The sequence below is a fragment of the Cannabis sativa genome, chromosome 4 (assembly GCF_029168945.1).
Source record: "Cannabis sativa cultivar Pink pepper isolate KNU-18-1 chromosome 4, ASM2916894v1, whole genome shotgun sequence".
Classification (NCBI taxonomy): domain Eukaryota; kingdom Viridiplantae; phylum Streptophyta; class Magnoliopsida; order Rosales; family Cannabaceae; genus Cannabis; species Cannabis sativa.
Genome location: NC_083604.1, coordinates 37,341,534 through 37,356,352, shown reverse-complemented (window position 1 = coordinate 37,356,352; position 14,819 = coordinate 37,341,534). Strand labels below are relative to the sequence as shown.

Here is a 14,819-nt window from a genome sequence, read left to right as displayed (position 1 = left end):
TATTGATCGTAATGGGACCATGGTAGCAAGCATGTGTTCTCATTTTGCAGGAGTCTTAATTCCCATTTATGCTAAAGCCAAGGCCTTACAGGCAGCCCTTTCCTAGTGTGTTGTCGTGCACTTCCCTTTAGAAGCAGTGAAATCGGACTGCTAAGTTTTAGTTAACAAGATCAAGCATAAATGGAGGGACATATCTTCCCTTTCGCGTCTTCTTCAATCAGTACAAAACTCTTTATCTTTATTTCTTAGTGTTTCCTTAAGCCACACTTCAAGTACTGACAATTGACAATGTTTCAACACATAACCTAGCTAGGAAATCATTAGGCTTAGATCAAAAGATCATTTGGAATGGTCTTTTTCTAAAGTGTTTATTTCATGAATAGATAAAAACAATAAAAAAAATTATACAAATACGGTCGTACAAAATTTTAAATATATTAATAATTTTTATGATTTTACTTACAGAAAATACAGTCGTTTATGTTGTACTCTAATTAATTTGTTGTTGTTTTAATTATATTTCTCTATTACTTTTATGTAATTTTCTTGTTATTTTCATATTGTTTCTATAAAAAAAAAACCGTAAAAATGTAAAAGAAAATATCTTTAAACGTAAAAATATAATTTATTTTATAAAAAATTGTATTTTATGTAATTATTTCTTTTCTAAATGTGTTGTTGTGATTGTAACTTGTTTCTTATTGCCCTATCTTTGGAAGTTACATTACATTTAAAAAGAATTTTTTTAAAAAAAAAAAATGGGATTAGACTTCATTTGAAGACTCGAAATTTAAATCTCATAAAACTTTATTTAGCACACTTTGGTGTCCAAATTTCACGTGATATTACAAGATTTTTTTAATATGGGCCTCCCTTAACAACATTTCTAATGGTGCTAATTAAATAAACAATGACTCCCATCATTTTCATTTCATGAAAAAAGGGGATAAAACAAAAGAAATATGTTATTTGACTTGTGCTTAACGAAATGATTTAACAGGGATATAGATGAATTGAATGAACATGTATCACAAGTTTACATCACAATGACCTATTTACAAGATCGTGGCTAGAGATGCCACCAACTCAGTATATTACAACTTTTCAAGCAATGTTCTTCCCTATTCTCATCCCTCTTATTTGATTGGTGAGACAGAAATACCATAATGCGAAAAAAGTTAAGTCCACAAGAGATATTTGCTCATGGCGCCTCAGTTCTTAAATTTTGCAGTAGTGGTGCCGTGTGTAGAAATGGCGGTGCAAAATGGCTCTGCCTGATAGCAAACAATGGAAATGAAAAGCCAAACGTCAGAAGCTGGCTACTATCTTTCTATCTACATCAATTAAAAAATCAATGCATCAAATTCAGAATGGAGAAAGAAACTAAATGTGCAGTTATGAATACAAGTTAATAAAATGGAATAGACAACGTAAAACACAAAACACGATTTGTTTTGGTCGACCGTAGTTCACTAACCCACTTAATTTATAACATGCATTATACGAGTCAGAAAAATGAAAATGAACAACAATTCACTAACAAAAAAAATTGATAATAAAAATTTAGTACGTACTGTATTTACTCCACATCACGGGAAGGCATGTCATGAGCTAGAAAGCAACCGATGAAACCGTTGTGCTCTACTTGAACCATTTGAAGACCTACCCTGGCTGTGGCACAAACTATTTTGATGCAAATTTTTCCGTCTCCTTTTTGTCCGGAACAAAAAGTCTTCTGTATCAAGAACATAGGAAACCTAATACACAAGAGTTAAAAAAATCACAAAACTAAAAACAACAATACTGGGAAGAGAGAAACAGCAAGTACAAAAGAAGAAAAACATTTCGAAAAGGCTTACCTTTGAAGATATGCAAGCAATCTTGCATTCCAGACCATTGGTTACTTGAAGTCCTTCCATGGCCTGAGAGGTAGAAGAAAAATCATCATTACTGGCATATTTGCGCTTATTCCTGCAAAAACCAGGAAACTCTATCAGAAATGGCTAATGAAATTGGCAAAGAAACAAATTCTTGCAAGTTTTGAAATAAGTCAACAAACCTCTTCAAGAACATCCCAGATTTCTCCTTTTTATCAGGAAGAACCGAGAGGAAGTCGTTGTATAAATAAGATGAAAAATTTGGGTCCATAGATACAGCAGTCACTTCTGGCTTATCATGACCAGAATCCATGAGCTGAATGGACAAGTGTGTAGGGATGGATAACTGCAAAATAATATTCACAAAGAATCTTTGAAGTTGACATTTTTACTGTACATAAATATATACATATACATATAAACATACATATATATAAATCTCATCTCGCTATATAATTATTATTACTGTTTATAAATTAAAGAGGTAGCAAATATCACTGATAACTTACACATTCAATGCGATATATGTTCTCATCGTGAAGAAGTACTCGAGCATTCTCGTGATAAACTATATCTACAAATCTTCCAGGTTTTCTTGACTTTTCATAAGCATATAGTTGGAGAAGTTTGTTATCCATCTCATCAGTTGCAACTGTTTGGAGCTGAAAAACGAAAAAATGCAGATGAAACTATATGACAAAAGGTTGCAAGAGATGGACAGAAATTATAACCATTACAAATATAGCTGCGCTACCTGTTTAACAAGTTTGTAAATCAGCTTGTCTAATGTGAATAAAACATATGACTGTGTTCCAATTATAGCTCGACAATCATCCTCAAATTTTGTGTTGTCCGAAGAACCATCAAGCAGATTGTAAAGAGCATTCATGAATCTATGCCATAAAATACAATGCTTCAAATAAATACAGTGAATGAGCTAAGGCTGATGGAAAGAAAATGAAAACCGTGCTGACCTAGCATAAAGATCAGTAGAGCTGGTATCACTTGAAGCCCTCCATTTCCTTTCACCAGAAGATGAATTAATTTTTGCGGACTGTATTCTCTCATATAATGTCTGCCAATTAGATACAAAGGATAATATAAGGTTTTCTTTTGCATTACAAAAAGATGTTAATTATAGAGGTGTTCATATATTTAAAGAGAACATGACTTTATACCTGGTGAAGTCTGAAAAGCACATAAAAAGAGTCATTTCCATAAAAAACACGAGAATCCTTCTCTTTATCATGCAAAGATGGAGGAACATGCTTTGCTAGAGGCTTCACAGTCAGTAGAAAACGTTCTGAAAAAGGTAATGACGTTCCATCTCCATCAACATCATGGGCATCTGCCATTCCTTCAGCCTCACCTTCACTCTCAGCCTTAGTATCATGTTCTTCCCCGTGCTCTTCACGAGAACATTCTTCACCATCACCCGACTCACTTACAGAAACATCGCCATTCTCTGAAGCATTTTCACTATCCTCTGATGACCTCTGAGCACTTTCCTCACCTTCATCATCAGCATCATTTTCTCCTCCTGCCTCTCCACAACACAATTCTTCTACTCCATGTCCAGTTTGGTATTGCCTGCTAGCAGCACCATCCTTTGCCTTACGCAGAGCTTCCAAACCAGCTTCCCCATAATTCGCAAAATTATCCTCCTCAAAATCCCCATTAGGAGATAATTCACCTTCTTCTCTTTCAATCTTAAAATGCCCAACAGATTCTTCTTGATACCTATTATTCCTGGTGCCTTCTGTCAGATCCCCATTTGAATGTAAAATAACAGGTCTAGTCGAATCACCGGCCTGATGTGTCAATATGGTTTAGCAAATTCTTCAGCACATAAGCAACATATGTGTGTGCGTGTAATAATATCTGTGATAATAGTTATTCCATAAATCTGGCTAGACACGCTCCAAACTCCAACCTTCCATTAGTATGCAATTAACTAAAAACTTGCAACTCAAATCAATTTCACACAACTCAACATAATCACTGTTGTTGACATATTAAAAAGAATTATAACCATATTGCTCCAAACCACAACCTTCCATTAGTATTTAAATTAACTAAAAACTAGCAAGAACTCACAAAATTTTCATACAGCATCATCACTGTTGGTGACATATTAAAAGAATTATATCCAAAGCTTACCTCTGATGAAAGCAACTCAAGACCACCAACACTGGCACCATTACTGGGTCTGGAGGGAGTAACACCAGGACCTTGCATTGGGGAAAAAAACATTACATTGCATTAACAAAGGAATATCGCAGGAATTGCAAGAATTTTGTTAAGTTTAAGTACTAGAAAGACAAGTTTCAAGGGCTGAAAGCTTCTGAAAACCTGTAGTGTCTTCTAAGTTGGTTCTTCCATTACTTTGCTCTACACCAATGGCATGCAATGCATTTGAATTAACTATTTGTTCACTGGGAAGGTCTTGCTTGGTGACTCCAAATGCTTCATCAGCTGTAGATGCATTGCTCTGCACTTTACTATGTGCAGGGTTATTGCACATACCATCCTTTCGAGCATGATCCACATCAACAGAATTATCTTCCTTATTGCCACTTTCTCCATTAGCATGCCATGTCCGAGAAGAACTTGACTGTTCAGGTGGAATATTTTCATCTCCATTTCTACCATGATTTAACTGTTTGGAATTGACAGTAGTAGCAGTAACAACACCACCAGGACTGCCATCACTCTCTCCTAAACTTCCAGCAGAACTTTTAACATGAGTTTTTGTTTTGACAACATCTTCTGTGTCCTCTGCACCCTGAGGTCGAGAAGGAACACCAAGCATGGGTTCCAGGAAGGTTGTCCAGATTTTCATTACTTTATCCAACTGTTCTGTTGTGCAAACTTCCCCACATGAATATTTGATGAGCTGATACAAATCTTCATGAATCTCAGGATCAGGATACTCAAATTCCAAGTTTGGAATTATAGGCCGTCTATTTCCAGCAGCTATAGCAAGAAGAACATCATCTTCCTTCCGCTTCTTCTCACTGATTTCTTTTATCTCTGCCAGTAAGGCTGGGGGGAAAGGGGGAATATGGATAATAAGCTATATGTATGTCTAGTGAAAGTTAAATGGACAAAAAGTTTATGGTCATAAATGATAAGTAAATTAAAAATTTGGGATATAAAGTTGTATAGTACCTTTTGTACTCAAGCTCTTCGTGTCCTGCTGCTTGAAATAAAAGCTACGATGATCAAGTGACTTGTGATAGTTCTTTGCGTATATATCAGCCCAAACTTTATTGTAATCAGACCGACATTTTGCCCACTCTTCTTGTTTTTGCTTCAACCGATTTAATATAATAGGCAATGCATGAGAAGTGTTCTTCCTCACCACATCAACAACATCAAGCCCATGGTCACCATACAACCGTTCAATGCATCTCATATTGAGAGCTATAGTAAGACAATGGAAGAATACCATTAGAAAAAAAACCTCAAATAAACGACCTTACATAACAGAAATACATGACATCCAGAAGACTAAAAATTTACCTGTGAAGTGATCTTCAATACGGATTGGACTATCTGTCTTTACTGTATTGTTATTAATCTTTTCTAAGAGTTCTACCACACGCTTGGTTGTTACATTCACAGACTCTAGCAACATGTCCAGTTCAAACCTGAATACAATGATAGAAAAACATAAACAACAGCGTCGAAAGAAATAAACAAGGTGCTTGTAAAGAAAATAGAATCTTAAGGCCGATTGGTTGATTTTTTTTTTAATTCGGCCCAGCTCCAGCCCCTTTAAAATATACATGATTGTTTGTTTGAATGAAAAGTCGAGGTCTGAACTGACCTTAGACCACAAAAGTGAAAACAGCACAATGTTAGACTGCGATTGTGAAGCAAACAAGTTGGGTAGAGATAATTGTCGTGATGGTTCAATAACCTAAATATTAGTTTAGTATATTACAGATTATGGTTCCCTGTCGAGCCATGAGTGACTAATATGTGAAAGGTGACTTAAAGAGATGCTGTAAGATGTAATAAAATCTCTTATATTATTTCCTAAACAAATTGGCCCTGGCAGTTCTCGACCAGAAACCTCACAGTAGCCCCAAGGTTTTTGTCTGTGTGGATTTGAACCTTGGAACAAATGCCAACCAGCACTTTCCAACACTCCTCACCACTAGACCACCCCTTGGGATATAAAATCTCTTTTATTTATTTTCACACTCTTGTTGTCTCTGCAAAGTAATAGAAAGCTATCATGCATACACAATGTTGCTCAGAGGAAATCACTCTGCTCTTATGATATGTTGTTATGAATTATAGCTGCTTGACATTTCGTATATTATTACCAGAAGCCTATTGGGATCAATTTTTGAAGTGGACGACACCTTTACCTTCTCAAGGACAATGTGTTCAAACAGTACTACACAATATTTTATTGTAAAGGAAAAATTATATATAAGATAATAGTATAGTTAAAGCAGAAACTTTAAAACAAATAAGCCGAATAAATTATCCATTTGGGTCATGTTTCAAAAATCTTAATCCAACACAAAAGACGGTAGCCGTCTCAACCCACTCATAGGACTAATTCACACTCAGATGTCCCAATTCACCCTTGACATTCCTTCACTAACCATTTTATTTTTCACAACTTCACACAAACAGAATTCCAAAAACACAGATTTTGACAATTGATCCCCAGCCAGTGTTTTGAAAATACAAAAAATGAAACACTAACAAAATTTGTTAAGGTGGCGTTTGGTAACACTTTTTTAATCAGTTCTGTTTTTAAAATTGAAAAAGTGAAAATATTTTTCAAAAACATATTCTATAAAACTGTTTTCACTTTTCAATTTTTTAATTGAGAATCAAAATTTTAAAAACAAAAAAAAAAATCATTTTCAATATTTTTTTAAACAATGTTTTTTTCTTAATCAATATTTTGGACTCCGACCAGGACCCAAATTCCCCCCATCCCCCATCCCTAGCGTTGAACCCGGCCTCTGACCCAAACCCAAATCCGACCCCGGACCTAGACCCGACTTAAATAAAATAAAAAAATGAAAATGAACTTTACTGAACACACTTTTATTTTCTGATTTTAAAATTGAAAAACAAAAGTGGTTACAGAACGCATTTTTGTTTTTCAAAAACAAAAATTTTACTTTCATTTTGTGATTAAAAAATTAAAAAACAAAAGTGTTACCAAACAGGACCTAAATTTCTTCAGTGGGATTGTAGCACACACAGACAAGCATCCAAACACAAAAGGCAGGCATACAATCAAAACAGTAATAAAAGCCCCAAAAAAAAAGATGAATCACAACAATTAAAGTCATATTTGCTTCAATACCTGTCATCTTCACATCGAAATAAACTTTCTTCATATTGGTTTTTGCGCATGTGCTTAAAAGAGTAATCCTCACTTCCTGAAGTGACTGAAACCCAATGGTCATTTAATACTTCAGCACCCAGCTCTGACCTTTGGCTAACAGAAGGTATCGGATACTGCATACAACAAAATAGGTATAAAATAAAACATCCGTAATGAATGCTTAAACAAAGAAATGAATACATCATCAGAAATGTACAGCTTACATTTTTTGGCAGAAGACGATAGCTGGGGGTGCAACGCTCGCAGTTAGAAAGGTCAAGTTCATTAATAGGTTTCCCAATATACTTATCCTTGCTGGAGAACAAAGACATCTTCTGGCTTCCAACATCTTTATTTGCATAGGATGAACCCTTATCACTCCTTTCCCTTTCTCTGCTTTCCCGGCTTTCACGTTCTCGATCTTTTATGCCATCATCTTTATCACGCTCTCGATCTCTATCCTTTTCCTCTAACTTCACCGATTTGGGTAAATGTCCTTCATTCCACAAGGATTCTGTAATGAATTCATAGTAAAGAAAAATTCATAAAACCATAAACAAATTTCATATAATCACACTTAAAAATATTCTAAATATGATTTCAGGATCTTGTAATATATATATAATATATATATATATATATATATATTAGGAGACAGAAAGAGAAAGTTCTTCATCTCCTATCACAAGAACTTTTAAAATAAACTAAGAAAACATCTTGCATTAGATGGAAAGGGAACAAATCACTTTACGTACTTTTACTCATGACACCAGCAAGGAACCCATCTGCAGCACAGGACTCAATTAGATACAAGTTCCACATACAGTATCCAGTTCACATAAAATTTGAGATTAGACAATTACCATTCTTCTCACAACGTGACAAAAATTCATTGAACCCATCCATAAGATCTGGATATTTTCCAAGTAGATCACCCACCTGGACAATAAAAAATCAGAATATTTACTGCCCCAAAAATAACTAAATTGTAATCCAAGGAGAAAAAGTAATTCTGAAAAGACACGCTTACTCCATGACATACCAAAGATTGCAATTCCGACCGAGTTATAATTTCCTTGCTATAGATATGAAGGCACTTCAAAAACTCTTGGTAATCATCAGCATTTCGTAATTTCTCCTTCACTTTCTCACAGAAAGCAAATTCTTGGCCATATATACCTGCCACACCACACCATGCAATAAATTAAAGAACTGACCTATAAACTTAAATTAATTAGGTTCTAATGTATGGAACACTGTATACTCACTTTTTGCAGAACTTTTATCATCATAAGGAGATGAAATGGGACGCAATCCAAAATGTTCATCACCATCTCCACCTTGATGAATTTGTTCAGCAGCTGAGTCTTCGATCTTACGTCCAGATTTCCTTTTATGAGGATAACGCTGCACATTGAAGTCCCTATTGCCATCATGCTCAAAATCCCTGTCATCCCTTTCACGCTCTCTTCTTTCTCTATCCTCTCTCCTTTCCTTTTCCTTTTCCCCCCGCCTGCGCTGATCTTTGTCTACTTTCATTAGGGATCTATCATGGTCTTGATCAGGACGGTCAACACTAAGGTCCCGATCTCCCATGGTCCTCTCTTTCTGTCAACATTGTAAGAACACCAAATGTACTACACTCGATCAAAAAACCCTTTTTTAAAAAAAACATAATAACAAATAAGAAAAACAAAATAAGCAAGTTGAGCAGATATAAACCTTATCAAGGTGTATCTGACGCATTGTGGGCATGGCAGAGCTCCTATCACGAAGCAGAGAGGTCCTAACAGACAGGGGATAATGAGTTGAGGCAGCTCCTGATGTGTCGGGTAGGAAATGTGTAAACTCCACAAGCAGGTCTGGGTGCTCTTGAAACAATGTTGCAACCTGAAAAAATTAAGACATTACAATCATGAAATACATTTACAGACCATCATAACTCCACGCACCAGACCAAAGGAGTGTTAAACACACCTCTTCGTAGACTTCTGTAATAGACTTGTTTTCCTTTCTGTACATGTTCAAAATGTCTAAAAATGATTTATAAACATGATCATCGCCTTGAAACCGAGTCTGCAGGGAGGAAATTTATTGGATTAGACAATAAAGTTTTTTCTTTTTGAAACTAGGATGCCAGCCGAACCCAACAATATTTTGGGATTAGCATTTGGGGATTAAGAAACTATAGCAATTGCTATGTAGGTACCCAAGAGGGACTCAAACCTCAGACCTTGTGGGAGCAAACCTGACCATTTGAGCTCCCCTCTTTAATCAATGAGACCATAATAGTCTCTAATAATAATACTAAATGATAAATAATCTTAAAACAAATCATTTAACAAGAGATAGATCCACCTTAATCTTGTTCACAAAGTTGATAGCTTCTTCAAATTCAACAGGCTTCTTTTGCAGAGGCTGGTCATCCTCAAGTGGTAGGGTAATCTCATATCCTTTTGGCAAGAAGGTATTGAAACCCAAAATCAGGTCTCGATGTCCTTTGAATAAATCCTTGACCCTCTCTATCACACCCGCAGTGTCAATTCTACAACCAATGTCGTCAAAGATTTTAATCAACAAGAAGTTTAAAAATAAAAGGACTGCAAAGACCACCATTTGAGAATATTAATAGAAAAATGACGCAAATTTAATGGCCTGATGATCAAACCTTTGAGCCTTAAAATCCTTCATCACTTCAAGAAAGTCTTCATACTTATCCCTTTTGTCCTGAAATATGTCCTTCACGGCCTTGAGATATGCTAGTGCGTCATTTGTTGTAAGTTTCTGGGCGCCACCTCCTCCTATCATCTGGGGTTGCCCCGAGCTTCATTTTTCCCAAAAATAAAATAAATGATAAAAATGTTAAACAATTGATTGATTAACTAGTAGCAGGATTCCACTAATCATAGAGTATATCAGGAAAAACCAAAGATTACAACTTTCACGTTAACTGCAACATAATATCAACTACCCATAACAGATAAGTCAATAACAAAGCTCTAATTCGTTTTCTAATCCGAGCACGGAATAATTACGAAAAATCCAGACGGAATTACAGTCGGAGCGTTTCCCGACATCAAAAATTCCGATCTTTTCTAACCAGGTCAAACTACTCGGTAATTTTTCTTAAAATAAAATAAATTTAAGATTTATTAAATGGAAAATTTTAGTTCAAAAAATAAAATCAATGACCTCGAACTCAAAGAACTTTTATAACAATAAACTCAATTTCATCATCGGAAAAAATAAATTATGGTACCAAGCAGAAAAACTAAGAATAGTAGATAGCCAGAAAAAAAAAATAGTGGAACAAAGAGTTAGAGGAGATTGAACTTACGGTTCACCACGAGAAGAGACCATAGGCCGTTTGAGTTGAGAGCCCATGTAAACGTCGTCTCTGGACCTCTTCATCTCTCTAAAACAAAATTTTCTATCTCTTCAGTGAAAAACCATGCTTCGAATTCCGATTCAAAGCCAAAAAAAAGCCTACAAATCATCTACTTCATTAAAACCAAAGCAAAAACCACAAAGCAGATCTAAGCCAAACAAGAAATTTGAAGAAAAAAAAATATATATTACAATAATAATAAAAAAAAAAAACTAAATTACACAAACAAGCGAAGAATTCTAATCCACACCTCTCAAACAGATCACCACAAACAAAAACAGCAAATTACATTTCTTGAAGCCAAAGCACCGCTAAGAAAAGTTGCAGAGAAAATACGCCAAACGAAACAGAAACCAAAATTTAGAGAGCGAGATCGTTGAGTCTTCCAATATTAGCCACCAAGTCTTGTTCAGCACACAAAATATACAAAGCTCGAATATGATGATTATGCGATTCTTCCTCAACAATCTCCCATGGAGGGAATGCGATAATTAAAAAAGGAAAATTACAAAATCTAAATTTTGTTCTTCTTTCTTCAACTTATTCTTATTCTCTTCTTCTTCTTCTTTTTCTTCTTCTTCTTCTTATTTTCTCTTTTTCTCGGAAATCAAACAGAAAGTTAGAGGACACAACAGAAGGTGAAAATGAGGGTAAGCGAGTTAAGATTGTGATATATAAATAAATATAAATAATAATGTATATTATAAAGTTGAAACTGGAGACGGAGAAAATAGGGGTGTCCAGACAGTAATATTGACGCTCTGTTTCACTACCCAGGTTTTTCTTTAGCGATGTGTTTACCGGTTTACAGCTTATAGCCGGTCCCGAATTTGCAAAAATTAGGGCATTTCTTTTGAGGGGTTTGCTGTTACCTGATGACAAACCACGTAGTGGCAAATTTTAGTAATATTGGTCTTACTTAGGGATATAGAGGTCAATTACAGCCTAGTTTATGGCTTTACTTGGTGTGCCAAGTGGTGGTGGATTTACACATAATTGGGGAATTAGGGTTAGGGCAAATGTGTACATTTCATATTTGTTTATTCTTTTTCTTTTTTTCTTTTTTTTTTTTTTTGGTGAGAAAAGAGTCTCAACCATCACCACTAAAAGCAACAAGTACTCTACTAAGGTGGGGATGATAATTTATTCAATTACAACATCTGCTATTGTTAAGTTTTGAATACAAGTTCGATTCCATGACCACCAGATTACACTTTTCCTAAAGTCAAAGAAATTTTAGCCAAAGAATAAGTAACACCATTACAAGATCTATTACAATGCACAAAACTAACATCGTAGAGCCTATTACAAAGACTAATACTAGACCCAATCAAGTAATAATAGAAGCCTTGTTTTTCAGTTTAATCACAATACTCAAGCAGTTAGACTCAATAATAACATGTCCATACCCAAAAGAGATGCATTGAAATAGCATGTTGCGGATAGCTAAGGCTTTAGCCACTTCACGAACAAAACAACCATCTAAAATGCCAATTTGATGAACCTATAACAATTCCAAACAGATCATGAATCACCATACCTGAGCAACTACAATTGCCCTGAGAACAAATAGCAGCATTTGTATTGACTTTTAGAAAACTAAGCTGAAAACTACCCAGAAGGTCATTTTTCACGTTCAAAAAACTACCCCCAAGGTCAGAGCTTCTCTCTCTAAACTTTCTCTCTGTTTCTGATACTTAGTCTATTGCTGTTATTACCATCTTGTGAGAAATAAAAACTCGAAGTAGAAGTAGCCCCATTACTATCGCGATATAGGGGTGAACAATAAATTATTGTGTCTCTCTTATTAATTACTTAACAAACTTTTCATTCTCACAAATTTAGTGAGCGGGTGTGGCTTAAAAGTCTAGTCCAGATTTTTGAGTCAACATTTTGGTGCTTTCATTGAGAGACATGTAACGTCCCCGCTTTAAGCCTCCATTGGGCCCTTACACCCACGGAATGAATGACTCTTATACACGAGTACGTCACTCTGGCTGCTTCATGGACTGACGACTGGCCCTACAAACCAACACGAGTGTTTTCAGCGTGTTTTGTCCTCACTCACACGCATCCTGGGAAAACTTCCCAGGAGGTCACCCATCCTTGAAATTGCTCCAGGCCAAGCACGCTTAACTTTAGAGTTCTTTCGAGATGGCTACCGAAAAACAAGATGCACCTTGTTGATATAGGTAGTACCAATCAATCCATTTAAGCCCTCTTCAACTGTGTAGTCCCATACCTACACAGTCTCAGAATCATCCTGTTGGGTTTTGTGCCCTAAATAAAACCCTTTACAATTTGATTAGTTATCAATATAAGAAATTTGAAGTGATTTATGTTTGCATGAATTTTATATGCTTATGGTTTAAGATGTTTATTATGTTTATACACAAAATCTGTTAAGTCCAGATCATATGTTTATTCACAGTTACAGTATTGTCAACATAGTGGAATGTGATTGTGATTATATGAATCAAAAGACTAAGTCCCTGTTTCATCAGTGTTTTGGATTTACACTGATGTGATAATCAGCGATGATGTGTACTTACACTTGGAGTAAGTGTTATGTTCTTTCCAGGACATTGGTAAAGTATACTAGTTTCGAATGTATGGAGTATACATTGGACTGGACCGATATTAAACTTAGTTAAGATATTATAAACTTACCGTTATATCTTTCCAAGTCAATATCAGTAGTTGATCTTAAGATTAAAAGAATCTAAATCCTTATATGCTTAGGCTCAACTCTGGAGTGTTATTCATGTTATTTGATTTATTAGTTAAGCCTACTTTTGGGTCAGGGTGATACGTATATTTTGGGAACATGATAGTATGATTCAGTGGGAGTTCTGAACATAAATATGGAACCTATAGCTTCTACTAGTGTATAGAAGTCAAGTGATGATTCCCTTCGAGCTTAGCTAAATAGAAGTAAATGGATGAGCTCTTGTTTAAGTGACTAATTCTTAGATCACTAAACATCATTTACAGGTAGCTAAGTGTTTTAAGGGGCAAATTACGTTGAGGGGTGTAAACGGTAAAATTATCCCATCTCGATGTAAATCATCTATATAGAGGATCTTTGATCACAATAAGATTATAACAATGGTTAAATGAGATAGCATATCTATATCGTGGAACATATAATATGCTCTATATATGTCTGAGAGTGCAATTCTAAGTTCTAAGAGTGGATTCAACGAAGAATTAATAAGTAGGGATTTACTTAGTAAATTCGGTTCACTTATTGGAAGCTCAGCATATAGATCCATGGTCCACATTCTAGTTGAGACTATACTGCTTGTAAGACTCAATAATTGATTTGTGATTAATCAATTATAATTCTAAAGTTAGACTATGTCTAATTTGTGAATTTTCACTAAACAGGGGTGAAATTGTAAAGAAAAGAGATTCTAGGTTTATTTATTAATTAAGAGACTCTATATGTCTAATTAATAATTAAATTAAATGACAATATTATTTAATAATCTATTTTAGTCGTTAAATAATTAGTTTTGACATTTAAATAGTTAGAATTGGAAAATGGCGTTTTTGAGAAAATAGAAATAAAAATTGTGAAAACTGCAAAATCCAAGTGAGGCCCATTAACACCTATGGCCGGCCACTTAAGCAGCTTTTTCCAATTGATATTTTCATTATTTGAATGCCAAATAATTACTAACCTAAACCTAGTAGTTGCCTATAAATAGAAAGTGATGGCTCGGTCAAATAATAAGTTTAACAAGTTTTTCAAGCCTTATGTCAGAAAATTGCTTTTTCAGAAAAACTGAGCCTTCCACTTCTCTCTCTATAGCCGACCCTATCCCTCTCTCTTTTCCTCTTCATAATTTTGAACCTTAGTGATAGAGTAGTGCTCACACACAGCAAGTGATACCTCAATCATAGAGTGGAAGACTCTGAAGGATCACACACAAAGAGAAGGACATTCGGGCTCAGATCTTGATAATACTCTGCGACAGAAAGGATAAAGGGTTAGAGATCTGAGTGGAAGGAGACATTATTCTGCTGCAACCAATTTAAGGTTTTCTTAACTTTATATGTGTTTATTTATCATTTTAGAAAGTTCATATTTAGGGTGTTAAACAACATACTTGTGAGTAGATCTAAGATCCTGGTAAAATAAATTCCAACAACTGGCCTCAGAGCCATGGTAGTTGATTTGCTT

General features: G+C 35.1%; 1 protein-coding gene across 10 annotated transcripts; it reads right to left on the bottom strand.

Moving 5' to 3' along the window:
* Positions 1 to 947: 947 nt before the first annotated feature.
* On the bottom strand, positions 948 to 11,382 carry LOC115712908 (paired amphipathic helix protein Sin3-like 4). 10 transcript variants are annotated; one of them, XM_061113837.1, is made up of 24 exons: positions 10,920 to 11,380; positions 10,580 to 10,657; positions 9,911 to 10,066; positions 9,601 to 9,787; positions 9,220 to 9,318; positions 8,965 to 9,132; positions 8,511 to 8,850; positions 8,285 to 8,421; positions 8,106 to 8,181; positions 7,998 to 8,027; positions 7,467 to 7,756; positions 7,222 to 7,376; positions 5,403 to 5,530; positions 5,049 to 5,303; positions 4,230 to 4,922; positions 4,038 to 4,108; positions 3,056 to 3,688; positions 2,852 to 2,952; positions 2,632 to 2,770; positions 2,387 to 2,539; positions 2,060 to 2,223; positions 1,860 to 1,971; positions 1,575 to 1,757; positions 948 to 1,334 (listed from the first exon to the last, which is right to left on the bottom strand). In XM_061113837.1, exons 2-23 carry the CDS (start codon positions 10,651 to 10,653, stop codon positions 1,605 to 1,607), a joined length of 4,314 nt encoding a protein of 1,437 aa, XP_060969820.1. In that variant the 5' UTR covers positions 10,654 to 10,657; positions 10,920 to 11,380; the 3' UTR covers positions 948 to 1,334; positions 1,575 to 1,604. The 10 variants fall into 10 exon arrangements, with proteins under 10 accessions (XP_060969820.1, XP_030497186.2, XP_030497183.2 ...); XM_030641326.2 differs by having other exon boundaries at positions 10,580 to 10,728; positions 10,881 to 11,379; XM_030641323.2 differs by having other exon boundaries at positions 948 to 1,274; positions 10,580 to 10,728; positions 10,881 to 11,378.
* Between the last annotated feature and the right edge of the window lie 3,437 nt (positions 11,383 to 14,819).

Coding starts and splice junctions, on each gene's coding strand:
- LOC115712908 (XM_061113837.1), bottom strand. CDS start 10,653: ATGAAGAGGTCCAGAGACGACGTTTACATGGGCTCTCAACTCAAACGG. Junction 9,319..9,600: donor ACTTTGTGAACAAGATTAAG/GTGGATCTATCT, acceptor TCCTCCCTGCAG/ACTCGGTTTCAAGGCGATGA. Junction 4,923..5,048: donor GAAGAGCTTGAGTACAAAAG/GTACTATACAAC, acceptor CTTTCCCCCCAG/CCTTACTGGCAGAGATAAAA.